Consider the following 26,977-nt stretch of genomic DNA (forward strand, 5'->3'; position numbering starts at 1 on the left):
CACAGCTCTGACGCAATGCCAGAGAACGCGTTCCCTCGCATCTCTTTGCGTAACGTGACGAAGCCACTGGTTGCTAGCAAAACAAGTTTCCCCCGGCAGCGTGCCTGCCAGGCGTGAGGCGCGAGCTCCCCGTCTAGGCAATGAGCTCCCTTCGAGAGCTACTCATGGCGACGTCATCACGCATTTGGCCTTACGGTGGTGATTCCAGACACGCCATTTAACATTTGCGAGCCCGCTCCCAAGTACCTTTCTTCCCTCAATCCTCCCACACACTCCCACCTAATACCCTGTGCATGCAGTTTTATGCCCCCAAGGTCTCCCACAAACTATCAGTACTATTCCTTTCCTCCCACGCCCACTAGAACATCTCCCACAAGTACCCGATCCCGAAACTCTCCCACCAGAATGCCTTCCCCCGCCGCCGGAAAGAGCGCCGACGCGCCCCGCACTCCCACCAAGCTCGGCCGCAAGCCGGCACCCCCCAAGCTCGGCGAGCAGGCGTCAGAGAAGGCCGGCGAGGCCACCTCTCAGAAGCCCCAGACGGAAAACCCGGACCTCCCACCCAGGCCGTCAGAGGGCGACGTTTCCGAGAAGGTCGAGGGCGCAAAGAAGACTGCGGAGGACGCACCCCAGCAGGCAAGTGGCGCTGCTAGCGAGGCCGGCGAGCAGGACCCCACCGGAAAGGTCTCCGAAGCCACTGGAGATCTGAAAGAGCAGGCACCCAAGCCCGTCGGCGATGATGACGATGACGACACTGTCCGCAGTGACGACGACAACGCCACGGAGAAGGCCGGCGACCTCGGCGAAGAGGCCGAGGACACGGCTGAGGACACAGCCGAGTCGGCGCAAGAGTCTACCGCCGACCTGCAGGAAGGTGCCGAGCAGGCTCCCAAGAAGGCCGGCAGCAACGTGCTCGGCAACGCGAGAAACCTTGCCGGCCGTGCCTCCAGCCTTGCCAGCAAGTCCTCTTCTCAGGACCCCGGCAAGGCTGCTGGCGCCGCGAAAGACACTGCAGAAGACACTGCTGGCGATGTTCAGGACACCGCCGAAGACACTACCGGCGACGTGAAGGACACTGCCGAAGACACTACTGGCGACGTGAAGGACACTGCCGAAGACACCGCCGAAGACACCACCGGCGATGTCCAGGACACAGCTGGTGGTGCTGCTGAAGATGTAGATGAGACTGCCAAGGGCGGCCCCGTCCAGGAGGCTCAAGAGACCGCCGAGGGCCTCGGCAAGGAGGCCGAGGGCGTCGTTGATGGTGCGAAGGACACCGCAAAAGACACCGCCGACCAAGCCAAGGACACCACCGACCAAGCTAAGGACACCGCCGAAGACGCCACCGGCCAGGAGATTCCCGATGTTGGCGACCTTTCCGTCCTGAAGGGCCGCGAGGTCCAGGGCGATGGTGGCATCGTCGACGACGAAGGCAACCAGATTGGCCAGCTCGTTGAGGGTGACGCTGAAGACCTCGAGGGGTATGCCATTGGTGACAACGGCGAGATCCTCGACGACGACGGTGACCTGGTCGGCCGCTGCGAACTCCTGCCTGAGAAGATCGATGCTCAGAAGCGGGCGGCTCAGCAGGCCGCCCAGGGTGGACCCGACCTTTCAATCCTCAAGGGCCTCACCGTCAACCAAGTTGGTGAAATCCTTAACGACGATGGCGACACTGTTGGCCAGATTGTCGAAGGCGATATCCAACAACTCAAGGGCCGTCAGGTCAATGAGAAGGGCGAGATTCTTGATGACAGTGGCAACGTCATTGGCCGCGCCCAGATCCACCCAGACTTCGAAGGCCTCTACGACCAGGCTGGGGAAGCTGTCGATGGCGTTGAGGATGGCGTTGAGGGTGGCGCCGACGACGTGACGGGCGCTGCTGACTCAACCACCGGCAAGGTCGAGAAGGCTGGCGACAAGGCCGAAGAGGCTGGTGACAAGGCCGAGGAGGCTGGTGAAGCTATCTCCGGCGCCGCTAGCAAGGCTGGCCGGCCTGATTCGGCCATCGGAGGTGCCAAGTCTCAGATCGAGAGCGAGGTCCCCGACCTTCCCGGGGTCGAGGCCCTTGAGGGTCGTGAGATCAACTCGGAAGGCGAGGTTGTCGATTCCGAGGGCAATGTCCTCGGCCAGATCGCCGACGGTGTCGACGTCAACAAGGTCAAGGGCCTCTCAGTCAACGAGAAGGGTGAAGTCGTCGACGAAGATGGAAACGTTCTCGGTACGGTCGAGCTTGCTGAGGGTGCTGCCGAGCACCTTCAGGAGCAACTCCGCCCGCTTGCTCTTGACATCAGAATCTTGGAAGGCCTCAAGGTCAACAAGAAGGGCAAGGTCCTCAACGAGGAGGGCGACGAGATTGGCGAGCTCACCGAAGGCGACGTCAAGAAGGCCGCCGGTAAGACCATCAACGACAAGGGCGAGGTTCTCGACAAGGATGGTAAGCTCGTCGGCAAAGTTGAGATCATCCCTGGCGATGCCGCCGAGGAGGCGACCAAGGAGCTTCGCGAGCGCCTTGCTGAGCTCGAAGGCCCGAAGGAGTTCATCCCCGGTCTCGAGATCTTGGATGGCCTGAAGGTCAACAAGAAGGGCAAGGTGCTCAACGAGGACGGCGAAGAGATTGGCGAGCTTGTCCAGGGCGAGCTTTCTGACTGCGCCGGCAAGAAGCTCAACGACAAGGGCGAGGTTCTTGACAAGGACGGTAACATCATCGGTCGCGTCCGCGTTCTGCCTCAAGAGGTCGAAGAGGGCGACGAGGAGGCCGAGAAACTTGCGGACGCTCAGGCTCAGGAGGCCGCCGAGGGTGCCGAAGAGGGTGCTGAAGAAGCTGAGGAGGCACCCGAGGGCACCGAGACCGCTGTCGACGAGGAGGGTGCCGAGGAGGGTGCTGAGGAAGGTGCCGAGGAAGGCGCTGAGGACGACAACTTGCCTCCTCTCTCTGTCCTCGATGGTCTCACTGTCAACAAGGCTGGCAAGCTCATCAACGACGACGGCGTCGTCGTCGGTGAGCTGATTGAGGGCGATGCAAAGAAGCTCTCCAAGCTTGGCGCCACTGCTGACGCTGAAGGTCAATTCTGGGACAACAAGGGTAAGGTCATTGGCCGTGCCAAGACCGTCCCGATTGATGATGACCAGGAGGGCACTTTCGCCGGCCTCGAGGGCCTTATCGTCGTCAAGGACGGCAAGGTCGAGGACGAGAACGGTAATGTTGTTGGTGTCGTCGTTGAGGGTGACGCCAAGAAGCTTGTCGGTCGCGCCGTTGACGAAGACGGAGATATCATCGACAAGAAGGGCTCCGTCATTGGCCACGCCGAACGCTACGAGGAGCCTGAGGAAGAGGTGGAAGAAGAGCAGCCCATCGACTACTCTAGCCTTATTGGCAGGACCCTCAACAAGCAGGGTAATGTCATTGGCGACGATGGTGTCCCGATCGCTCGTCTTGTCGAGGGCAACGTCAAGGAGCTCGCAGGCAGGAAGGTTAGCGAGGAGGGCCAGATCTGGAATGATTCTGGTAAGGTCGTTGGCCGCGTCGAGATCATCCCTGAGAACGAGCGCGAGGCCAAGCCTGAAGGACCTTTCGCCGGTCTCGAGGACCTCCGTGTCGTTGCTGACGGCCAGGTTGCCGATGAGGATGGCAACATTGTCGGCCACATCGTCGAAGGCAACCCCAAGCGTCTCATTGGTCTTTCCGTTGATGAGGATGGAGATATCATTGACAAGTACGGTAACGTCAAGGGCCATGCCGAGCCTCTCGAGGAAGAGCCTGAAGAAGAACCTCAAGACTTGTCTATCCTTAACAACAAGGTCCTTAACAAGCAGGGCTTCGTTGTTACCGAGGATGGCATCCCGCTTGGCAAGCTGGTCGAGGGCAACGTCTCCGAGCTGGCTGGCCGTCGCTGCGACGAGGAGGGTCAGATCCACGGTGACACCGGCAAGGTCGTCGGTCGCTGTGAGCTTATTCCCGAGAACGAGCGCGTTGCCAAGCCCGAGGGTCCCTTCGCTGGCCTCGAGGGTCTGCGCGTTGTTGCCGAGGGCAAGGTCGAGGACATTGATGGCAATGTCGTCGGTGAGCTCACGGAGGGTGACCCCAAGCGCCTGGTTGGCCTCAAGGTCGACGAGGATGGCGACATCATCGACAAGTTTGGAAATGTCAAGGGTCACGCTGAGCCGTGGCAAGAGGAGGAGGCTCAGCCCGAGGATCTCTCTGCTCTTGCTGGCTGCACTGTCAACAAGGCCGGCAACGTCGTCGACTCCGCCGGTGCTATTGTCGGTCGTGTTGCCGAGGGTGATCCTAAGGCGATGGTCGGCCGCAGGGTCGATGGCGAGGGCCAGATCTGGGACAACGCCGGCAACGTCATCGGTCGTGCTGAGCTTGTCAAGGGCGTCGATACCACTCCCGAGGGTCCCTTCTCCGGCTTCGAGAACATCACCGTTGCTAAGGACGGAACCGTCGTCACCGCTGACGGCAGCATCGTCGGCCGCATCATTGAGGGTGATGTTCAGAAGCTTGTTGGCCACAAGGTCGATGAGGAGGGTGAGATCGTCGACAAGAACGGCAACCCGATCGGTAAGGCCGAGCGCTGGGAGCCTGAGGAGAAGGAACGTCGCATCAACCCCATGTCCGGCCGCCGCGTCAACAGAGAGGGCGAAGTTCGCGATGAGGACGGCAACGTCATGGGCCGCCTCACCGCTGGCGATCTCGGCCACTGTGCTGGTCTCGAGATTGACGACAACGGCTACGTCATCGACAACGACGGCAACAAGGTTGGCGAGGTCACTCTCCTTGAGAACATCGTCGAGGAGGAAGAGGAGGAAGGCCTCACCGAGGAGGAGCTCGAGGAGCTGCGCAAGAAGAAGGAGGATGCCGAGCTCGCGGACAAGATGGCAAACATCTGCCAGCAGACGCTCGAACGCGTCCAGCCCGTGTGCAAGCAGATCACCGAGGTAAGTCAAAAACACGCGCGCGCTTGGGCAGACCTGATACTAATTATATCAACAGTACATCGAAGCTGCCGACCGCACGCCCCGCGAGGAGCTGGACGAGGAGCAGCTCGTCGACAACGTCAAGCCCCTCATCGAGGAGGCTGGCCGCATCCTGCAGGAGTGCAATGGCTCGCTGCGCGGCCTGGATCCCGACGGCCGCATCGCGGCGCAGGCCAAGGGCCGTGCCGGCACGCGCGAGGCGACGCCCGAGGAGTACCGCCTGGCGGACTGCCTGAAGGAGCTCACGACAACGGTCGTGACCACCATCGACAACGCGAAGAAGAAGATTGCCGACATGCCCCACGCCAAGAAGAAGCTGAACCCGCTTTGGGCTCTGCTCACCGAGCCGCTCTTCCAGATCATCGCCGCCGTCGGCTTGCTGCTGTCGGGCGTGCTGGGTCTGGTCGGACGCCTGCTCAACGGCCTGGGCCTGGGCGGCCTCGTCAACGGCCTGCTCGGCGGCTTGGGCATTAACAAGCTCCTCAACGGCCTCGGCCTCGGCAGCATCAGTGAGGCCCTCGGCGGCAAGAAGAAGGAGAAGAAGAAGGGAGATGGCGCCAAGGGTCTGCCGCTCGTCGGCGGCCTGTTCGGCAGCAAATAAACGCTGTATCACGAGCGTGACGAGAAGGGAATGACGTAATTGATGAACAGAAAGAAACAAAAACTGCATGCCAGTTCACTCCTTTGGGCCTCCCCGTCCTGGTGGCTGATGGGAGATGAAAAGTTGGAAGAAGCTCGTGACTTCTGTGGGAGGAAATCACGGGATGTCTCCTTCTGGACTTCTCTCTTTGTTGTCACTGGAGACAGAGAGCACTTCATGTGTGTGTGCTGGGAAACTGTATTCTGACCTTGGGCATGACTTTTGGAAAAGTTTACATGACTTCATGAGGCCATGACTTGCAATCCTTTTACGACATCTCCTTTGTTATCTTTCAGTAGCGGATCTCTTTTTTCCTCTTCCTTTGGGATGAGCATTTACTGTAATTTTCCTTCATCTGTTTCAACTTTAATAGGTGATGAGAGAGTTGTTTATGATGCTTGTAAGGATGTGTGATAGTATAGCATAGTTTACGATATGGAACATCTTATACATTCACAACTTTACTGCCAGTTTCTGTCGAATAGTATTGCTACGAGTCGAGAACTCGCCACTGATCTCAACCGGTCACTATCAGCGGCACATTGATGGATGGAAGTGGCAGTGTTTGCAAGCTCGTTATCAAGGTGAACCAGAGGAAAGTGAAAGCGGCATTGCGTTGTGGCTTCTCTTTCGCTCAAATATATCAGGCCCAGTTTCATCGGTTTCTTTTTCCTTCATGGTGGTTCCATGCTTTAGACGCTCATACTGATTCTCACAGTCAGCATTCGATTTCTCTCATTGGTAAAAACGGGCTTACTTGATATGGATGGTCTTCGTGTCCAAGTAGGCCAACAGGCCCTGGAGGCCCAGCTCTCTGCCGGAACCGCTCTGCTTGACGCCGCCGAACGGCGTCGTCGGGCTGGGCATGAAGGACGTGTTGACACCGACGGTACCGGCCTCGAGCAGACCCGACACCCGCAGGGCGCGCGAGATGGAGTTGGTGTACAGCGTCGCTGTTGTTGGTTGGCCCCTCGCATCAGTATACATATACACTAGGTTCCCATCCTTTGATCGCGAGAGAACTCATGAAGACATACCAGACAACCCGTACGAAGTATCGTTGGCCAGCGCCACGGCCTCCTCCTCGGTCTTGAACGTCCGCACCGTGCTGACCGGCCCGAAGATCTCGTCCGTGTAGATCTCGCTGGCGGGCTTGGGGTCGACGAAGATGGTCGGCTCGACGAAGAGGCCCTTGTCGCCCACGCGGCCGCCGCCCGTCAGCAGCGTCCCCGCCGCCGCATCCTCACCGCCGCTGCCGCCCGTCTTCTTCGCGCGCTCGATGAAGCCCATGACGCGGTCGAACTGCGCGCGGTCCGCCATCGGCCCCAGCAGCTGCAGCGGATGCACGCCCTCCAGGCTGGGGTCGCGCATGGCGCGAGCCGTGTGCTCGAACGCGGCCTTGAGCCGCTCGACGAAGACGCCGGCCACCTCGTCCTGCACCAGCGTGCGGCTGGCGGCGGCGCAGACCTGGCCGCTGTTGAGCAGGAAGCCGAGCGAGCACTGGCGCACGGCGTTGTCGAGGTCGGCGTCGGCGAAGACGAGCGCGGGCGACTTGCCGCCGAGCTCGAGCGTGACGCGCTTCATGTTGGAGCGCGTCGCGGCGTCCTGGATCTTGCGCCCCGTGGCGGCGGAGCCGGTGAAGCTGATCTTGGCCACGCGCGGGTGCGAGGCCAGCAGCGCGCCGGTGCTGCCCGGGCCGGAGAGTAGCTGGACGACGCCGGGCGGGAAGCCGGCCTCCTTGATGAGCGCGCCGAGGGCGAGCACGCCGAGTGGCGCCTTCTCCGACGGCTTGTAGACGACCGTGTTGCCCGCGGCGAGGGCCGGGGCGACTTTCCAGGCGAAGTTGCTGCGAGGTGAGAGCGGGGGGGAAGAATCAGCACCGTTCGTCCTTCCTTTCTCTCTCTTTCCCAGCTCCGATCCCCAAGGGCGGCCACAAGACAAGCGATGGAAGGAAAGGAAAGCTCAGGACTCTCTCACTCACCTCTGCGCCGTGTTCCACGCCCCCACGCCCGCACACACGCCGATCGGCTCGTACTTGACTATCTTGTACGTCCCCGGCGCGCCGTCGCCGCCCTCGTCCTGCTCGGCGGGGAACGCCTGGCCGGCGATCTTGTCGGTCCAGCCGGCGTAGTAGCGGAAGGTGTCGGCGGCCCACTGCACCATCAGCCCGCTGACCAGCGGCGGCTGCCCCATGGCCAGCGTCTCGAGCCGGCCCAGCTCGGCCGCGTTCGCCTCCATCAGGTCCGCCAGCTTGTGCATGGCCGCCGCGCGCCGCTTGGCGGGGAACGAGGCGCGCCAGGGGCTGGTGGGTTTGAAACTGATGTTGTACCGTACCGTTGGTTTTTCGTTCAAAAAAGGCCGAAAGACCGGAAGGGAAACTCACGCTTCTTGGGCGCCGGCGACGGCGGCATCGACGTCGGCCTGACCGGCAATGGGGATGGCGGAATGGAGGAGGGACTCGTCGGCTGGGTTGTAGAGGGGGAAGGACTCCCCCGATTGGGCGTCGACGTACTGGTGGGAATTAGACAAATCCGTCTTGTGCGGGAATATAAAGGGATATATATGTTTTGCTACCTCATTGTTGATGAAGAGTTGCGTTTTGAACGACGAAGCTCCTTCGACGGCCATTGTGATTTGGATATTAGCTGCACAGTTGAGGGCTACTCAAGTATGGAGCTGTGGAGGCACGCCGGCGAGGGCAGAAAGTGATATAGAGGCTTTGATTCCATGACCCCGCTGCGGGGCATACGGGCTGCTGTATCATCCCTGGCGGTGCGTGCAGTAAGCGCTTGTTGCCTGCAGGTGCTGGATGATCGTCTTGTACCACGGCCGCATCGCCATTGGTTTCCAAGAGGCTCTGTAAGCAAGTAGTGCGAAGCGAGAGTCCAAAGTCAGGGCAATGCATTAGTGCAATTTCCCTTTCTGGATTTGTTTCTGCTAATTGCTGCATTGTAGCGGCCCACATTGCTTGCGGGTAAGAAAAGTGGGGATAAGAGAGGGTCCTGCTGGTTGCTGCCTGTCGATACAACTTTTGCGAGCTTGAGATTCGTCCAGCTTACGTGGTCGGCACGTCGGGCGGCTTGTGTGAGGAGTGAGATGGGCTGGCAATGCGGGGCAGGCCTAGGGTCCCGGCGTCGAGCGCCGCCTGGCATTGGCTCCGGTCAACTTCTCATTGTTCGGCCTATGCTTATGTGAGGGCCTTATTAGGCGAGAAAGAGTGCTTGATCATCAAACATATTTTTGTAGGGGTTGGAATGCGACACCTTGTTGACCTTCTCCCATAATCACATCCGATGTTTCTGTCAGCCAATGGCAAACTGCACTCAATTCAACGTGTATTCGCTTGTGCCGGAGTGCATATGCCCTGAACGCCGATGATTATTCCTTTAAGCCAGCCAAAAGAAACCTCACATGATGTTTGTGTATCGTAGGATGCATGCCAAGTCGCAATCATCTCGAGAACGGCCAATGTAGAAGCGACGTGCGTAGCGAAAGCCGGAAAGAAAATTAAAGGAAATGAAAAGAAAGAAAGAAAAAGAACCCTCACGACTCCTATCCGACACCTTTTTCCGAATTCTCTCAAACCAACCCCACAGCCGCACCCACACCTGCCCCGATCAACCCAACCCACCCCAACGCCGCCGTCGCCAACGGCACCGCAGCGCCCGTACTACTCGCCGCAGCCGCCTGCGTCTGCTCAGCGCCACCGCCCGTCGCGGCGGCCCTCTCCGCCGTCGACGACGCATCCTCGTCGCTCAAGCTGGCCGTCGACGTCTGCATGGTCGTCTGCGCGCTGGTGCCGTTGCGACCGCCGGTACTGGAAACGGTGACGGTGGCCGTCGACGACGCGGGCGAGTCGCCGGTGCCGGTGAGCATGACGACGCCGTCGGACGACGCCGCGGCCGAGTCGACCATGGTGATGCGCGTCGTGTGGCCGTTGACGACGGTGGTGAGCACCGTCGTGTCGTCCGAGTCGGGCAGGTCCGTGGCCGAGGCGGTCGAGTGGCCGGTCAGGGTGACGACGTCGGGCGGGACGGCGGAGATGGAGCCGTGGGCGGCGGACGAGGTGGTGGAGGTGGACGAGGATGAGTCGTCATCCCCGCCACGGCGGTGGAGGAAATCGTTGAGGTGGAGGTTGCGGGCGGCCGAGACGGAGACCAGGAGGGACAGGAGGCCCAGACGGACGGTGTGGACGTGCATTGTTGGTTTTGTTTGTTGTTCTTTTTATATTTTGCGCAGTTGGAGGGATTGCGGTCGGGTTGGAGATTTTGCGAAAACGGTAATGAATGTGGCTTGCGGGAAGCGTTTTATCGAGGAAGCGACGGGCTTAGTGGGCGCGGGTGGCGACGGGCGAAAACGAGCGACGATGCTGAAAATGGGAGTGAGGCTGAGCTGGCGCGCGGACGGCGTGGTGTTGAAGAGACGGGAGGGCGGCTGTGCGGTGCCGCGGCTCGGGCTAGCAAGGGCGCAAGGGCGCAAGGAGAGGCAGTGACGTAGGCGGCCCCGTGGCGGCGACACAGGCCGACGCGCAATGCAACACACGCGGATCGCCAGGGACGGAAGGAGGAGGGTGGCGCGTTTCGTTCGCTGCAACAAAGCCAACACTCGCTTTAAGGCGTTTCGACACGGCTGGACCCTGACGAATCTCGCTAGCAGAGAGCCTCGTGATGTGCTTAAATTAGGACCATTGCCTCAGCTTGATGGTGTTTGATCGCCGGCCCACAACAAACGCCGTCCCTTCCTGGCCGGCTGAGGCCCCGGCCCGAGATTGCTCCAAATGGGAATGCTGCATTGCATTATCGATTAGACTCTTTCGTTCGCTCCTTCCGTCTCATCTTTCGCCGGCACATCCCTCCTGACAACCCAGCACTCACAACCCAAGCATGTCCGCCAACTGCCCAATGCCGTCCACCTCGTAGTAGTTGTACTCGGGCGTCGACGGCTCGTGGCCCCTCTTCACAAAAACCTTGCACCCGATGCCCATGCTCTCCGCCGTCATCAGGTCGTACCTCAGGCTGCTCGACACGTGCAACACGTCCTCGGGCCCGCATCCCAGCTGCTCAAACATGTACTCGAACCCCTGCATGCGCGGCTTGTAGCTGCGCGCCTGCTGCGCCGTGAAGACGCGGTGGAACGGCGCCCCCAGCTTCTCCACATTCCGCCCGATCTGGTCGTCGGCCGCGTTGGACAGGATGACCAGCTTGTACTTGGTCGCCAGCCGCGCCAGTCCCCCCGGCACGTCTGCGTGCGGGCCCCACGACGGGATGGCCGCGTAGAAGCGCTCCGCCTCGGTCGCGTCGTACGCGACCTTTGTGCGCGCGCACGTGCGGGACAGCGAGTTGAGGATCACGTCGCGGTACGGCTTGTACGGCCCCAGCACCTCGTCGACGCGGTATCCGGCGAAGAGCGAGACGAACCGGTCGAGCTCCGCGCCCGAGAGCCGGTCCGAGTAGACCTCGCGCGCCATGCGCGACATGTTGAAGTCGGTGAGCGTGCCGTAGCAGTCGAAGGTGATGTATTTGGGCTCGAACTCGATCGTCCGCGTCTTGCTTGTGGCCATGGCGTGCAGACGGTGGAGGGTTTCTCTCCTGTCCAAGTTAGAGGATTTCCAAGGGTATAGGACTTGTTTGAGACTTGCTGTTCGAAGCAATAGGAAGAATGTAGGGATGGAATTCTTGGATGATGCGAGAGTGTTTGGCGTATAGTGATGCACTACTGACACACAAACACCTTTTATATTCAACAGAGGCAAGCTGACTGTGTCGACGAGCTTGGAGATCATGTGCTTGCTAACGCGTTTTGGTGCATACATCACGCGGGCTCTTGCGATCAAGTCGTCAGTTTCGTCGCCGTTCTCCGACGCCTTTGCAGCAGATAAGCAGGTCGGCTTCGTAAGAATTCTGAGCTCTTGCTGCTATTTCCAGCTTTAGTATCCTTCACACCTCATGAGATGAGCTTTCCCTCTTCTCCCTCCTTGGTAGGGGTTCGGTAGTATCACATCCGGAGAGTGCGCCGAAGGCAGCAGATTGCGGAGACTTCTACGATGAGTAAGTACTCTTGGGCCGATACGAAGAGAGCTGCAAGTGAAGCTCATCCGTCTCACAAGTCTCCAAGAAGCGCAACAAAGATACGCTCATGCTTAATCTCTCAGCCCCACCATGAAAATGCCAATGCCGTGAAGAACAGTAATGTAAGCGAAGGAGGAAAGAGTATGGAGAGTCGCACTAGCAATAGTTAAGCCAATTAACAATTAGGAACCATCCAAGCCCTGCAATCCATCATTATCACCTGACCCAGCAAGCCATGTGCCGCCCATTTTCCACTAACCAACCATCGTGACGGTCATCAATCGTGAGTCCTTCATGCAGGAGATTAAAAAATGACAAGAGTCGCGCAGACAGGCAATACACTCGTCACACCAGAGAAATTAATAAAGAATAAGAAAAGGACTCAGAAGGAGACGGGTAAAAGGGGGGAATCCAACTAACGGAAAAGAAAAAGAAGCAAAGCAATAAAGAAAAACAGACAGGAACGAAAACCCCATCGCCATCACCGCCAGCCCCCTCACCTCCAAACCATCCACTTCTTCTTCTTCTTCCCACCCGCCGCGTCCTTGCCGCCCGGCCTCTTCTCACCATAACTCCTAAAGCTCCCCAAAGAGTCTTCATCGCTCAACTCATCATCATCGTCGTCATAATACGCTCTACTATCCCTCCTCCCGCTCTCACGTCTCATGCCGCCGCCACCATCACGAGCTCCGCTCATCTCTCTCGGAATGGCACTAGGCGGCGTCTGGGGCAACTCGCGTGGCGCGTATCGGCGATCTCCCATTGCCGTGTCGACCGGAGGCGGCGGCGGCGGCGGTCCCCCGTGTGGTTGGGGTAGCGGCCGCCTGCTGCTCGGGACGGGCTCGTTGCCGTACTGGACAACCGGTGGTGGTGGTTGGGGTGGCATCTGACGGCGCATCGAGTTGGTACGAGGCGGGCTGTCGTACACGACGGGCGCAATGGTGCGTGGTTGCACCGGGTAGTCCGCTTGCGGTTGCGTCGCCACGGGCGCGGGCGCGTACTGGCTGCCGCTACCCCGCGGGTGGTATTGTTGGGCGCTGTCACCGCCGTAGTCATTGCCGCCGCGGCTGGGGCGACGGTCTCGAGAAGGAGGGGGACCGCCGCCGGCGCCATCACGGTAGCCTCCAACCTGGCTAAGCTCTTCGATGGCGGCTTCTTCGCTTGCCGTCGGCGATGGGCTGCGGCTATCGTAGTATTCGTCTTCCTCAAAGTCCTTCTTCTTCTTCCGGCGGAAGAAGTTTTTCAGTACACCACCGCTCGGTTTTTTCTCGCCGAGAACGTTCTCGTCAGGTGGGCCGTCGTAGTAGAGGGCGGGGACGAGGAGGCGGTAAGGCGTAGTGATGCCCGCGGGGTCTTTTTGGCTGACCTCGAGGTTGAGGACAACGTCGAGGCCGTTTTCGAGGTTGATGGCGCCCAGATCTGGATTCTCTGGATCATCATCAGCGAAAGCCCCGCCCTTACGAGCGGCTTTGATGCTAAGGCCAGTTGGGCGGCGGTGGAAGGTATTGGGGCGGGGAGGATCAGCAATGGGTGCGTGGCGCTGACTGTAAGACTCAGTAGACTGGTTCCCTGCGCCCATGGTCACAGCACGTTGCGGGGTATGATATCCACTTGGGGTCTGAGAGTCGGAGCTCTGACGCCGTTGCCCAACGCTATCAGAGCTGGACCCGCGGCGTCCGCCGTGAGAATCGCGGTTGAAGAAGGATACAGGCGGACCCTTCTCACGCTTTGAGAGTCGCCTGACGAGATTGCCAGGCTTGAAGTCGCTCCGAGTAAGAGACAGTGAGCGCGTCAGTTTAGGGGGCTGCATGCCGGGAGACGGGGTCCTTGTCGGGGGTGTGGGCGGAGGCGTGGTACCAGGCTGATACTCGCGGATGGAGCACCAATTGCGACGAGGTAGCAGATGGTGGTTGTTGCGTGGCTTGCCGTCCACATCGTGCGTGAACATGGGAATCATGTCCTCGTCTGTGTCTGCATCGAGATGGTGAACCTTGTTGCGCTTGTTGAGGATGTCGCCCATGAGCTCCGGCGGAGGCGTATTGACAATGGCTGAGGAAACGACGTTCGGCATATACCGGTGGTCACGGTCCTTTGGAATGCCTAGCTTCTTGTTGCTGTAGAACTGCCCGACCGCAGCCAGATGGACATCTCCGCCGAGAATGGTAATGCGGACGGATTTGTCAGCTGCAAGCTCCTGCAACTCTTGGATGAACCAGTTGCGCTCTGCCTTGTGGTGCTTGGCTGTCCAATGGTCGTCGAGGTCATCCAGGATTTCAACGCCTCCGTCAAACTTGTTGACGAAGCCACCAAGCATCCCGGTCCTACCAAGGGCTTTGACAGGATCCATGACACGCGATGTGAGGACGTTCTCTAGAAAGTTCAGTCTGGGATAGGCAATCGGCACTCCAAGCAGGACTATCAAGTGCTTTGTGTCGCCCTCGATGATTTCCTTGCGACATCGGTCGAAGATACGGTAGTACGTATCCGCACTGAGGATCTCGTCTCTCTGAACTTTCGTCAGTAGGAAGTTTTACGGTCTGGTCGGACAGCACTCACCATTCTCTCTGTTCGGCAATCCAATCCGACAAAGGCTACTTTTTTCCCAAGAAACATGAACACACTACGGCTGAGTTGGTCGATGTAGGGGCCAGGTGCTGCCCCCAGGAGCCAGGAAGGTTCGTCGATTTCGGTCTCATCGGGCAAGCTCTGGTGCTGGAAGAGCATGTAATATTTGAAGGCCACAGCACCCAGGCCGCAGAATACGGCATTCCTCATGAAGTGGTGAGGATACGAGCCAAAGCCCTACAGAGTATTAGCGATATGAACCGAGTGTCAGCCTCTATTGCTTACATCAATAATGTCATGATCATCCCACATATTGATCATTGGAATCTGAGAGTTTGCCATTCCGAAGAAGCCTTGAGAGAACCACATTGCATATCGGTTGAGGTAGAATTCCTCGAGTTCATCCTGCATTTCATCGCTGAACTCAGCTGAATGCTTGTGCACTGCGTTCTTTGTGCCCAGCCACTCCCGGAAGTAGTTGGTCTGCCTCGTAGCAGCGTCGTTGTAGATTTGATCTCCACCGCCAATCATGACATGGAAAGGGCGGGTTTGATGGTTGTTCAGGACGTCTCGCCAGAGAGGATCGGGGCCGCAAAATTCATGTGGATTCACGCTCAAGCTGAACCCATTGCAGCTGTGGAACATGATGTTCATGGTCTCCCCTCTGGCAGGAACCCAGAAACCAATGGCTGGTCCCTTGTTAATCCGGTAGGCCACGCGCGCTTGGTCCTGGCCGAGTTCCACCTCCACATTGAAGCGCCAAAACGTAACGCCCCGTTCAGCATACAACCGGACACCTTTGACCTCTCGGTACTTGCCACATTTCTCTCCGTCCTTTTTCTTGATGCGGGATGTGTGGTTACTTGCGCTCTTGGATTCCTCATATAACCCGCTATCGTCCTCTCGCCTGGAAAGGTCGGCTTCTTCCTGCAGGTCCTCCACAGGTTTGACGTATAGAGTCTTGCCTGTACGAGACATCTTTATTTCGCCGGCGAGGGGATCCACGTATTCCGATGCGAGTTTCTGACCGGTCGATTCGTCAAGCTGTGCCGGTGGGGGCGGTAGGAGATCCTTTGGCTGGAGAAAGAGCCTCAAAGTTGGGCGTCTATCATACGACGAATGTTGGTCGATGGTCACGATCATGACGCTTCCCCTCCATGTCCATTTATCGCTGCGACCCATGCGTGTCTCGCGTGTCATTCCGCAGTACCGCAGTAACGGGCCGCACTTGATGTACAGTGGAGGAGTGAAGTGGGTTTGACCGGGTGGTTCCTCGTATGCACCATCGGCTTGTGCCATACCGGGTCCGCTGCTTCTACGGTGCTGAGAGTTGCGCTTCTCCCACCATGGCATCTTCGAGTCGCCTTCTGTCTCTGCACCGTCAATGTTCAGATCATCCGCTGCCAAGCTTGCAACTTCAGCGGTCCTCCACTCCTCCAGTGGCTGAGATGAGGTATAGTGGCGTTCCTCATGATGATGGCGGTGAAACACATCTGAAAAATGATGGCTGTGGCCCTGCTGCGGTGCAGGCGGCATGTGAGCATCCTCTCTCCCGAATGCAATCTGGTCGTGCGCACGTTGCGCATTCGCAGTCTGTGGGGGTACCTGGTACTTTGGTCCTGGACCGGGATTGCGCACTGCCTCTGCCGGTAAGAGATCCTGAGCCTGAGAGCGCGCCGCAGCTCGAGATCCCTGCGCATGTCCGGTCCGATCACTTTGAAGGTGCCTGTGCGAGTCTGACACAGCAGCTGCATCTTGGTTGCCCGTCTGCTGATACGCCTCGGGCTGAGCACGCTTCTGAAGTTTCCTGCTATTGCTCCGGCCGACAGTCGTTTGATCTTGGCCCCGATACCCACGATCGCCAGCTGCTGCGACACCGACACCGATACCAGCTCCTGCAGATGCTCCTATAGCTCCTGCAGACATGGGAGCGCCATTGCCCTGGGAGTAAGAGTTTTGACGCGAATGTGTTGCCTCTGCCCTTGCAGTGCGGTCACGATAGCTGGTCGAGCGGGCAGCATCCGGATCTACCTGAGAGCTCCGCTTCATTTGAGGGTCAATTGGCCCTTCATACTGAGGGACACGAGCTCTGCGCTGTGAGCCCTGCTCTTGCCGCGGTGCTTCTTGCCATGGTTCACTGAATTCGACCTTGGGCTTTTCAGGCTGACGGGGATCTACAGGGCCGCTGGTTGGTAAGGAGAAGTTGCGCTTCCCACTGGCCGTCCTCTGAGGACCCGGAACAGCCTGCGCTGGCCCAGACGCATGGCGAGGTTGAGCAACTGCTGCAGGGGCATTCTGCACGGAACCACGCCTGCTGGCCTTCTTTTCCTGAGCCGCGGCCTCGGCTTCTAGCACTCTAGCTCGACGCTCTTCCTTGCTTATATCGTCCAGAGCTCCCTCCAGCTTCTGCAGCGGAGAACGGTGGGCTACCGACCCCGTTCTTCCCCGTTGTACACCCGCAGTGCCAGACGAACTTCTCCGTTCCGAGAAGTCCGTAGTGGGTGATACTGGAGTAGATGCGGCCGGGGTCGTGGGAGACGGATCGTATTCCCTCGAAACGGGTGGCTGTTGCGGTTGCACGCCAGGTGGTGCTTGTTGGACGTTTCTTCGCACGGCAGCAGGCTTAGGCTCATAGCGTTTATGGCTTCTTGACCGGGCGGGAGCGGCGTAACTTCCAGTGTACTGGTCTTTGTACGCCACAGGAGGGCCACGAGGCGCGTCTTGAGCGGGCATTGGTTGGCCATTTCTTACTGGCTGATTTGAGTGGCTCCTCCTACGACGCTGCGAGTTGGACCCATTCTGCGGCTGGACGGGGTAGTCTCTTGCGTAGTCGATCTCTTCGGGATACGGCTCTGGAGGGTGGTTGGCAAGAGCGTACCCGGGCTGGGGCTGCTTCGGATAGCGGCGATAAGAAGAAGCCTGCTGAGGATCGTAACCTGCGGGTGGCACTTGAGAGGGCGGAGGTTGGCCGCGCGGATAGGAACCGCTGTTGCGCCTGGGCCGAGGGTCCATTTTCTGTAGCACATATCAGTCGACTGTCGCGGCCAGTTTGCGACCAGGTTGACGCACAAACGCGCAACCGCCAACGCGTGAGCTCACAGCCGCGCGGGCAAGTGGGCGACAGCTTCAGGACCAAGAGGCGCGGACGCAGGGAAGAAGGATGAGCTGGGCGTGCTATCGGGAAGACATGGGCTCGTCGCGTGCGGAGCTGGGGAGTCAATGGGTGGCGTCCACGGAGCGCGACAGCTGTAGACACAAGGCCAATGGGCGGGTTGGGCGGCAACGGGTCTGAGGCAGCAGGCGCACAAGAGCGCAGCGCGAGTGGACAATATGAATGAGAGAAGGCAGCGCCAGCGCAGAAGATGTTGAGCAGGGAAACGCACAATGATGTGGCTGCTCCCAGCCACTGCGCTTATTAGTGCTGCTGACTGACGGCTGCACACCACCACTCCCACCACCCCAGGCGCACCCGCACGGGAAAGAGCGAGATGCGCAGCGGGCAGGTCCCAGCTGTGCTAGCCACGCGGATCCCGCAAGCTGGGCGCCCTCGGTGGTCCGTGCGGCGCAGCTGTTGCCCTGGGTCGCCTGGAGCGCTTGACTGCCTAAGGCGGTAAGGTCAGACCGGCTGGGCGCAAGCGGCTTTGATCTCCCGCGAGTCTGACCTTCTCCCTGGCGTCGTAATGCGCCGCCGCTCCAGGCCTCCACAACCACCTGTCTTTTGGAATCCCTTCAACACCCCCGCCGACACATGCCCTGAGTGCGCGACCTCGCTCTCTCCCACAGCCAGCCAAGGCTCCATCCGACCCCCGGCGACCAGCCGACGATTCGTCTTCGCCCGCCCTGTTAGGACACCTTGTTTGTACGCCGACACCAATCGAGCCTGTGCAGCGCCACGCCCTAGCTGACGACTCCTGCAACCCCAGAATCGCCTTTGTACGCTGTATACAATAATCTTCCGTACGCTTATCCGTAATCTGCGCTGCTCCCACTCGCCATGCGCCGTTCCCTTTTCTGCTCGCTGCTGGCGGCCGCCTCCGCGCTCGCCGCCCAGGACCTCCGTCCGCGCAGCTACGATACCCACGACTTTTACGCGTTACAATTAGACGGCTCCTCTTCTCCGTCCGAAGTAGCTGCGCTACTCGGGCTCGAATATGACGGTCCGCTTGGTGAGCTGGACGACCACCATCTGTTCCGCGCTACCAAGCACCAAGACGACATCGTTGCCGATGCGGTCAAAGAATTGAAGCGCCGCAGACGGAAGAGAGACACTCCGTACGAGTCCACGCCCTTGGACGGCGTCCGCTTCCACCAGAAACAGGTTGCGAGGAAACGCCTGGTGAAGAGGGGGCCGGTTTCATGGGATGCCATGGCTAACGCACGGCTGGCCCAGCGTGAAGAGGAGGCTAGCCCAGAGGATCCGGTTGCTATCGCTGCCCGGAAGTCGGTCATTGACACTCTAGGAATCAAAGACCCAATCTTCACGGACCAGTGGCACTTATTCAATACTTTGGAGGTCGGAAACGACCTCAATGTCTCTGGGCTTTGGCAGGAGGATATCACTGGAAAGGGATCAACAGTGTGCATTGTTGACGATGGCCTTGACATGGATAGTGGGGATCTCAAGGACAACTACTTCCGCGACGGCTCATACGACTACAACGACCACGTCAAGGATCCTAAGCCAAGACTTTCAGACGACAGGCATGGCACCAGATGCGCCGGCGAAGTTGCAGCTGCTAAGAATGACGTGTGCGGTGTTGGCGTTGCCTGGAACTCGAGAATCTCTGGAGTGCGCATTCTCTCCGGAGGCATTACCGACGCTGACGAAGCACTCGCTATGAACTACGCTTACCAGGATAACGATATCTACTCGTGCTCCTGGGGACCCCCCGATGATGGAAAGTCTATGGACGCGCCGGGGATCCTGATCCGAAGAGCGATGGTCAAGGGTGTTCAGAAAGGCCGCAACGGAAAAGGCTCCATCTACGTCTTCGCTGCCGGAAACGGCGCTGCCAGTGATGACAACTGCAACTTCGACGGCTACACAAACAGCATTTACAGCGTGACCGTTGGCGCTATCGATAAGCTGAATGGCCATCCCTATTACTCGGAGAAATGCTCTGCGCAGCTTGTCGTGACGTACAGCAGCGGCATGAGCGATTCCATCCACACCACCGACGTAGGAGCCGACAAATGCAGCACGACCCACGGAGGAACTTCGGCTGCCGGCCCCCTTGTTGCTGGTATATATGCGCTTGCACTTGAGGCTCGGCCCGCGTTGACGTGGCGCGATATCCAATGGATTACTGTCAACACGGCTGTTAAATTCGAGTCGCAAAGCGATTGGCAGGAAACCCCCTACGGCAAGCAATACAGCCACCAATTCGGCTTCGGCAAGGTCGATGCGTATGCTCTCGTCCAGGCAGCCAAGACGTGGGAGCTGGTCAAGCCACAGGCATGGTACTTCTCTCCGTGGATGCATGTGAAGCACGCAATCCCTCAAGGCGAGAAGGGACTGGCCAGCACTTTCGAGGTCACTGAGAAGATGCTGAAGAAGGCGAACCTGGAGAGGCTCGAGCACATCACCGTCACTATGAATGTTGACCACACGAGGCGCGGAGACCTCAGCGTCGAACTCCGTAGCCCAAGCGGCATTGTCAGCCATCTCTCGACTGCCCGCCGTCATGATAGCTACATGGGAGGCTATGATGACTGGACCTTCATGTCGGTTGCCCACTGGGGCGAGAATGGCATCGGTAACTGGACCGTCATCGTCAAGGATACCAACGTGAACGACCACAGCGGCACCTTCACGGACTGGAAGCTCCGCCTTTGGGGCGAGTGCATCGACGCCAACACGCAAAACCTTCTGCCTATGCCCGAGGAGACGGACGACGATGACCACGACATCATCATCGCCGATCCGCACACCACCGAGATCACAGTCCCCTCGACGGCTGCCCCCACGTCCACGCCAAGCGACCTCCCTGACCGCCCGACCAAGCCCAAGCCCACCGGTACCGACGCCGAAGTCACGCCATCCAAGCCCGTCGCAACGGGCGCTCCCACGGTCACGGCACCGGCCGATGGAAACAACGGCACGGCCACGCCCGGCGACAACTTCCTGCCCTCGCCCTTCCCCAGCTTCGGCGTCAGCAAGCGCACCCAGGTCTGGATCTACGGCTCCCTCGGGCTCATCGCCGTCTTCTGCTGCAGCCTCAGCGCGTATCTCTGGTGGGCGCGCCGCAAGCGGCTCCGGAGCAACCCGCGCAGCGAATACGAGTTCGAGCTCGTCGACGGCGCCGAGGACGATGGTGCCGCCGACGCGCTCAACGGCGGTGCGGGTGGCCGCAAGGGCAAGAGGCGTGCGGGCGAGCTTTACGATGCGTTTGCGGGAGAGAGTGATGATGAGTTGTTTAGCGACAGCGAGGATGGGTATAGAGATCATCCCGAAGACGAGGAGGAGGTGTATGATGAGAAGACAGGGCTCACGTCTGGTGGTGGGAGTGGAGGCAGCTCGAATGATGGACGGTAACAAATGAGTCTGGGCTGATGTAAGGCATTTTCTGCATGATTGCTTATGGGTTTTGGAGAGCTAAAGGGTGTATAGAGTCAGGTTCGATTTATTTATTATCTTGTGGTTCATGATGTATGTGTGGGTTTTGGACGCTTTGATGTGGATTGTTCTGAACATTCGACTGTATGCAATTTTCCGCTCTTCCGCCTTCATAGCATTACGGGATGGCGCAGATTGTCTTCTTTCTTCTTCTCCTTTAAGTTTTCTGCGAAAAAGTCGCGATGGCAGATACATATTTGTTTTGCATATTTAGACGGATTTGGGATGGTGTGGCTCCGAAGTTAACTTTGCCTGTACCATGGAAATAGGAATGGAACCCTGGTGTCTGGGTTTGACAACCGTGTTTGAGATGTGATGGACTGGACAATTGGCAGCTGATGCATCACTTACTTGCCGTAGTTCCTGCTCTGAAGCGGCAGCGTCGTTTCGCAAGAGAAGCCGTTGCCCGACACGTCGGACATCACGACGCAGCGGGCAGCCTTGCCGGACTAGCTCTACAGATGCGACGATGAAACGAACAACAGCACCAGGGCTCTTTCACATGCACGGCTAACCACGAGCTACTCTAGTCTCTCCCAACGTCGTTGCCTGTCTTTATCCCTTAAATATATGATGAAGCAAAAAAAGGAAGACCAGCCAATCATGTCCCACGCCCCGAACTCGGCCCGACATATAACACGTCTCCATTTTCCCTCTTGTCCCACCAGCACGACCCAACCACTCCAAATTCAAGGCACAGAACAAAAAAAATTGCTTTAGACTCGTACGCGACATCTGTGAGATTCGAACTCACGCTCCCGAAGGAACTGGCTATACAGCTAAGGGCTTGATTGTCTTTAGGAACTCAGGGGGGTGAAGCCTTGAGGACTGCGGGACACCAATAGCAGGCCAGCGCGTTAACCACTCCGCCAAAATGCCTTGAGTCAAGGTCAAGAGGAGTCTTGCTGAATTATGTAATGGCCGCTGCTTTGTATGCATTATATCCATTCAAATGCAGCTCAATGTGGAATGAGATCGAGATACGACGTCAAGATGGGGATCTCTTCCGATGTGGCGAACGGATAATCGGCGTCTGCTGTCTCCGCTTTGCCTCCACTTGAATTCTGACGGACATTCTGGAATGTTCTTGTGAGTGCGTTCCTTTGACGGACAACATCTGACAATGTGGTTGACATTTGATGGTGAGTACTGTAGCGTGACAATATTTCCGGCCCGGGTAGAAGTTCCACCCATCGAAGGCATCACGCGTGCAGCAATAGATATCTAACGTGTGAACAGGGGAGCGGAATTCTGGCGGGGTGGACTTAAGCTTGCTCCGTGAGTCCAAGAGTAGGGGGAATTGCAAGGGTACATGTTTAGCAGTGACGTGGTGGCTGCTTCCTTTCTCACGATTTCTTCCTGAATATAGGAGCAAGGGCTGAACCAATACGTCGCACCACCACCGTGACCACTTGCATCATCCGCCATGCCTCGTCCAATGCAAGCCATCGAGAATCGACCCTATCCCAACCGACGAGGCACCCAAACGTCAGCCAACTACTTGGACAGTTTGATGGCGAGCACATTGATGCAATGCGTTCTCTTGCGGCCGTTGCAGCAACACAATCTGAATTTCCGGGCTGGACTGTTTCACCCAGCCCTTACAGGATCGTGCTGGGCACAGCGACCTCGTGTAGAGTCGAGCCGATGAGCACAATATTCTTTACCTCAATTAGATCGGAACCCTGGAACCCAAGTTGGCTTGTACTCTAACGAACGAACAAAAGAAGAGATGTTTTCCTTGCTGATCAGTATGGAGACGGGAGAAATCAGTCTTCACCCCGAGAACCTCAAGCCAGTCATGGCAATTTCTTCGGGCGACTCGCTCTTTGTTGCCACCTCTCTCGTCCAAGACCCTTACAAGAGCATTCAAGAACCTGTGTCCACCGTGCGCCGTATCAGGGCAACATTGGAAAAGCAGGCATCGCAATGCTAGTACCACCACCGCAACCTCTTATCAGAGACGCAGGCACTGCCAATTGGATGTGATTAACCACGCGAGGTTCAATGGAAACTTGCTGGACTCCTTCACGGACACATCTCTACATCTGTCATCACGGAATTCAAGATGCCTGTCAACATCGGTGTGTACAGTTCCAGGGATGCGGAGCTTTTCTTTCTTGAAGCGGTCGTCTCTGTCCATGACAAAGTTAGATGGATCGCCGACCTGGATGTTCTCCAAGCGCTATCCTCTTTATACCAGCACTGCGTTCCACGAGGACTTCAAAACGGCTGTGATTGCTGTGGTACAATGTTCCATCTGAAGCGCTACGCTCTGGATCAGAGTGACCCTGTTCCCTGTCGCGCATCTATTGGTAGCGGCGGGGGCCAAAAGAACCTTGCACGATGACATCACCCTTTCTGGCCAGTTTCAAGCAGTTATATTCGGCTGAAGCCATCATGCAGAAGTTTTTCACGCGTCCTCGTTCGAGTCATTCGGAAATGGTGGCCACAAAAAACTTCCTCACCTCCCCGTTGGTGCTGCTCAGCGGTCTCAGTACAACAATTGCCTCCCCACCATGGCCGGAATACCCGCCCACATGCCCCCAGATCTCGCCCAATCCCATACCACTCCAACAAGTTCCCTCCCATTTCCTGCCCCGAGCCGTCATTGACGTCTCTGCCACGGAAACAATCAAGCGGACCCTCGCCATCTACGCGCTCGCCGTCGACGGGAAAGATTGGGCCGCACTCGACGCCGTCTTTGCCGCGGATGCGGTCGCCAACTACTCCGCGCCTCTGGGAGTGCTGAAGGGCCTTTCAGCCATCCAATCCACGCTGTCTGCCAGCCTCGCACAATTTCCCGGTGGGACGCAACACAGTCTCGGGACGCAGATTGTTGATGTTTGTGCTCAGGATGTGGCGGTTTCGGTTACGTACTACACTGCTACGCACTACCTGGGTGCCGCTCGGGATGTCACGTCGATTGTGAATGGTAGTCAGGTGCTGTATGCTCATGGGCAGTATCAAGATACGTGGGGCAAGCATGAAAACGGCGGGTGGAAGATTGCGTATAGGAACTTGGTGTACATGGTAAGTAAGCTCAAGGAAGATGCCGGGCGAAAATGAAGACTGCTGATGACAAAAAAGGGTCCCTTGGTCTCGGATGTGTCTTAGAGTGTTGTTCAAAGTCACTTACGACCAGTCGCATTTTTCAATCACGTGGATGCCCAAGGAAGGAGCTGTCTATCCGCGCGTCTTTGATAAAGATAGGGACAACGTGCAACATTTTGATTCAAAGAAGATGGGCTGCTGTACCGATATCGGCAGCTACACCAGTGAAGCGCCTACATCAGTTTAAAGGTTCCCCGCTCTTTCCAGAAGAATGCCCGAGAGTCATAATGATAACCTCGATCAATGCAACGGGAAGATTGGATCAAGCCGAAAGCCTAGCGTGCTTGTCATCTGCACGCGCTGCAACGCGATGAGTCCAAAGCGAACGTGGTCGTCATCGGCAAGCCGCCTTTCGTGATTTCCAAGGCCATTGGCGAATGAGAAGCGAATGAGTGAATTGCTTGTACGCGAGAAGAACTGCGGCGGAGGCGGGCCGAGCAAAGTCCGCGGTTGGAGTTGCTGTCAAGTCATCGTCTCTCTCGTCAAAGGAGCGTCGTGTGGATGCGGGGTAGCAGGGCACAGGGGATGGGCGGTCCAAAGCTGCGGCTCTGTCATCTCCCTGAGCAGCGTAGGTAGTTGGGCACGCGTGCCGTCAGCAGCCGGTTGGCGACAATTGCCAGCCCCGCAGGGAGGAAGGAACGCCTTCACCCCTGCGTGCTTAGAGGAGCACGCCTTGCCGCGATAGGAAAAGCCGACGCCGGAGATCGGCCAAGAGCCCTGGCTATCCGCCGATAAGCGCATATCTCCTCCACCGCCTGCCACCACGCGCCCTTCGACAAGCTGGCAGATGCACAAGACACGGCTTCAATTGACTTTCTCTTACCAAATCTTTACCAAGCCTACCAACACCCCTCCTTCTTGAACTCACCACCTCCGTCACTGGCTCCCACAGCCCTCACACTTACATTCCTACTCCACAACAAATCCCACGGAAGAAAAAAAAAGTTTAGAGCTGTGACTCTTAGCTCGTTCCCCGATATAGCAACTGCCCTCGTACTTGTCGACGAATAAACAACCTCACCGCCAGGACTCCTCCCTACACCATGTCTCCTCCGGCCGCTATTGACGAAGTCCCCTCCACTGCCCCGCCCAGCAACGGCGGCGTGACCGACGGCCCCATGAAGCTCGAGGACATCTACGCGCGGCGCAAGAAGACGGACAAGTCGCAATGGGGCACCGCCGCGCCTTCCCGCAGCGAGAACTTCAAGGTCTACTCGCACAGCCACAAGCCCAAGGCCAAGAAGTGGGACAGTAAGTTCGGGCATCCCTGAAAGAGAAAGGAAAGAACAGGGAAAGGTTGCTGGAACGAACGACAAGGACAACATGTTGACGCAGAGGCTTGCCAGGTAAATTCAGCGTCGAGTCCCTCTCCCGCGTCCCGGCGCGCCTCAAGGGCGCCGCCGTCTACCTGGGCCGACCTGGCATGATCTCGCTGGGCGGCGGCCTGCCCTCGTCCGAGTACTTCCCCTTCGACGACCTCAGCTTCAAGGCGCCCGGCCCAGGCCACTTCGACGACGCCGACAGCACCGCATGGGGTAGCGTCGTATCCGGCAAGAACGACATGGCCGCCGGCAAGTCCAACTACGACATCGCCACGGCCTTCAACTACCACCAAGGCTCCGGTGCGGCGCAGCTGCTGCGCTGGGTCACCGAGCACACCGAGATCGTGCACAACCCGCCCTACGCCGACTGGGCCGTGACCCAGACCGTCGGCAGCACCTCCGCGCTCGACATGTCGCTGCGCATGCTGGCCCGCCCCGGCGACTACGTTGTGTCGGACGAGTACGCCTTCAGCAGCGCCATGGACACGGCCGCGCCGCTGGGCGTCAAGTTCGCCGGTGTCAAGATGGATTCTGAAGGCATGCTGGCCACCGACCTCGACACCGTCATGTCGAACTGGGACCCCGCGGCTCGCGGCGGCGCCCGCAAGCCGCACATCCTCTACCTCGTGCCCACAGGCCACAACCCGACGGGTGCGACGCAGAGCGCGCAGCGCCGCCGCGAGGTGTACCAGGTGGCGCAGAAGCATGACATGCTCATCCTCGAGGACGAGCCGTACTACTTCCTGCAGATGGATCAGTACATATCCGGCGGCGAGGCCGTCGAGCCGCCCAAGTCGCACGAGGAGTTCTTGGCGGCCATCGTGCCGTCGCTGCTGAGCATGGACACGGACGGACGCGTCATCCGCTTCGACTCCTTCTCCAAGGTGGTCGCGCCCGGCAGCCGCGTGGGCTGGATCACCGCGTCGGAGCAGATCGTCGAGCGCTACGCCAAGCACGCCGACGTGTCGACCCAAGGGCCCAGCGGCATGAGCCAGCTGCTGCTGTTCAAGCTGCTCGAGGAGCACTGGGGCCACACCGGCTACATCGACTGGCTGATCCACGTCCGCAAGGAGTACACTCATCGCCGCGATATCATTGTTGGCGCCTGCGAGAAGTACCTCCCCACCGAAATCGTCAGCTGGAACCCGCCCATGGCCGGCATGTTTGTAAGTTTTGCGTCCTTGCCCCTGAGCCCGCACTCAGTGTTTTCGAGACTGGAATGAAACCGGATTACTGATACGTCACTTGTGTTGCAGCACTGGATGGAGGTCGACTGGCGCAAGCACCCGCACGCCTCGACCAAGAGCATCACGGAGCTCGAGGAGGAAATCTTCCTCGGCGCCGTCGACAAGGGCGCGCTCGTCATCCGCGGCAGCTGGTTCTACGCCGAGCCCGACGCGGCACACGACAAGATGTTCTTCCGCGCCTCCTTCGCCGCCGCGCCGTCGGATAAGATCCAGGAGGCAATCCGCCGCTTCGGCGAGGCGCTCAGGGAGAGTTTTCAGCTGTAGGTAAGGCTCAGCTCAGCCAGTCAGCCGAGATGCAGAACGCCACCATCACTGGAGCTGTTCTGCCTAGAAAGTGTAGGATAAGCGACGGGCCCTTGCCCGGTCAGGCCCCGGTGCCTGTACTGTGCGATGTTATATTTTTTGATGAACGATGTTGCAACGAC

At 58.5% G+C, this 26,977-nt stretch overlaps 7 protein-coding genes and 1 non-coding gene across 8 annotated transcripts; 3 read left to right on the forward strand and 5 right to left on the reverse strand.

The window, feature by feature from the left end:
- Positions 1-405: 405 nt before the first annotated feature.
- SLS55_008196 (uncharacterized protein) lies at positions 406-5,581 on the forward strand (the record flags this gene model as incomplete). Its single annotated transcript, XM_066779610.1, has 2 exons — positions 406-4,941; positions 4,997-5,581. 2 exons carry the CDS (start codon positions 406-408, stop codon positions 5,579-5,581), a joined length of 5,121 nt encoding a protein of 1,706 aa, XP_066630414.1.
- A 792-nt stretch (positions 5,582-6,373) lies between these two features.
- Positions 6,374-8,384, reverse strand: SLS55_008197 (uncharacterized protein; the record flags this gene model as incomplete). The annotated part of the gene is made up of 5 exons (XM_066779611.1): positions 6,374-6,573; positions 6,658-7,466; positions 7,602-7,937; positions 8,004-8,131; positions 8,370-8,384. The coding sequence occupies 5 exons, from the start codon at positions 8,382-8,384 to the stop codon at positions 6,374-6,376; spliced, it is 1,488 nt and encodes a 495-aa protein (XP_066630415.1).
- Positions 8,385-10,490: 2,106 nt separating this feature from the next.
- On the reverse strand, positions 10,491-11,567 carry SLS55_008198 (uncharacterized protein; the record flags this gene model as incomplete). Its single annotated transcript, XM_066779612.1, has 2 exons — positions 10,491-11,208; positions 11,563-11,567. 2 exons carry the CDS (start codon positions 11,565-11,567, stop codon positions 10,491-10,493), a joined length of 723 nt encoding a protein of 240 aa, XP_066630416.1.
- A 617-nt stretch (positions 11,568-12,184) lies between these two features.
- Positions 12,185-14,247, reverse strand: SLS55_008199 (uncharacterized protein; the record flags this gene model as incomplete). The annotated part of the gene is made up of 2 exons (XM_066779613.1): positions 12,185-14,199; positions 14,241-14,247. The coding sequence occupies 2 exons, from the start codon at positions 14,245-14,247 to the stop codon at positions 12,185-12,187; spliced, it is 2,022 nt and encodes a 673-aa protein (XP_066630417.1).
- Positions 14,248-14,520: 273 nt separating this feature from the next.
- SLS55_008200 (uncharacterized protein) lies at positions 14,521-16,517 on the reverse strand (the record flags this gene model as incomplete). Its single annotated transcript, XM_066779614.1, is given in 2 exon segments — positions 14,521-16,502; positions 16,514-16,517. The coding sequence occupies 2 exon segments, from the start codon at positions 16,515-16,517 to the stop codon at positions 14,521-14,523; spliced, it is 1,986 nt and encodes a 661-aa protein (XP_066630418.1).
- Positions 16,518-18,247: 1,730 nt separating this feature from the next.
- KEX2 (pheromone processing endoprotease) lies at positions 18,248-20,788 on the forward strand (the record flags this gene model as incomplete). The annotated part of the gene is made up of 1 exon (XM_066779615.1): positions 18,248-20,788. The coding sequence occupies one exon, from the start codon at positions 18,248-18,250 to the stop codon at positions 20,786-20,788; it is 2,541 nt and encodes an 846-aa protein (XP_066630419.1).
- An 810-nt stretch (positions 20,789-21,598) lies between these two features.
- SLS55_008202 lies at positions 21,599-21,748 on the reverse strand. The gene is made up of 2 exons: positions 21,712-21,748; positions 21,599-21,642 (listed from the first exon to the last, which is right to left on the reverse strand). It is a non-coding gene; the product is annotated as a tRNA-Ser (tRNA).
- A 3,278-nt stretch (positions 21,749-25,026) lies between these two features.
- ARO8_3 (Aromatic/aminoadipate aminotransferase 1) lies at positions 25,027-26,816 on the forward strand (the record flags this gene model as incomplete). Its single annotated transcript, XM_066779616.1, has 3 exons — positions 25,027-25,234; positions 25,330-26,471; positions 26,562-26,816. The coding sequence occupies 3 exons, from the start codon at positions 25,027-25,029 to the stop codon at positions 26,814-26,816; spliced, it is 1,605 nt and encodes a 534-aa protein (XP_066630420.1).
- Positions 26,817-26,977: the final 161 nt, after the last annotated feature.

This window comes from Diplodia seriata (assembly GCF_021436955.1).
Source record: "Diplodia seriata strain FDS-637 chromosome Unknown scaffold_8, whole genome shotgun sequence".
NCBI classification, from domain to species: domain Eukaryota; kingdom Fungi; phylum Ascomycota; class Dothideomycetes; order Botryosphaeriales; family Botryosphaeriaceae; genus Diplodia; species Diplodia seriata.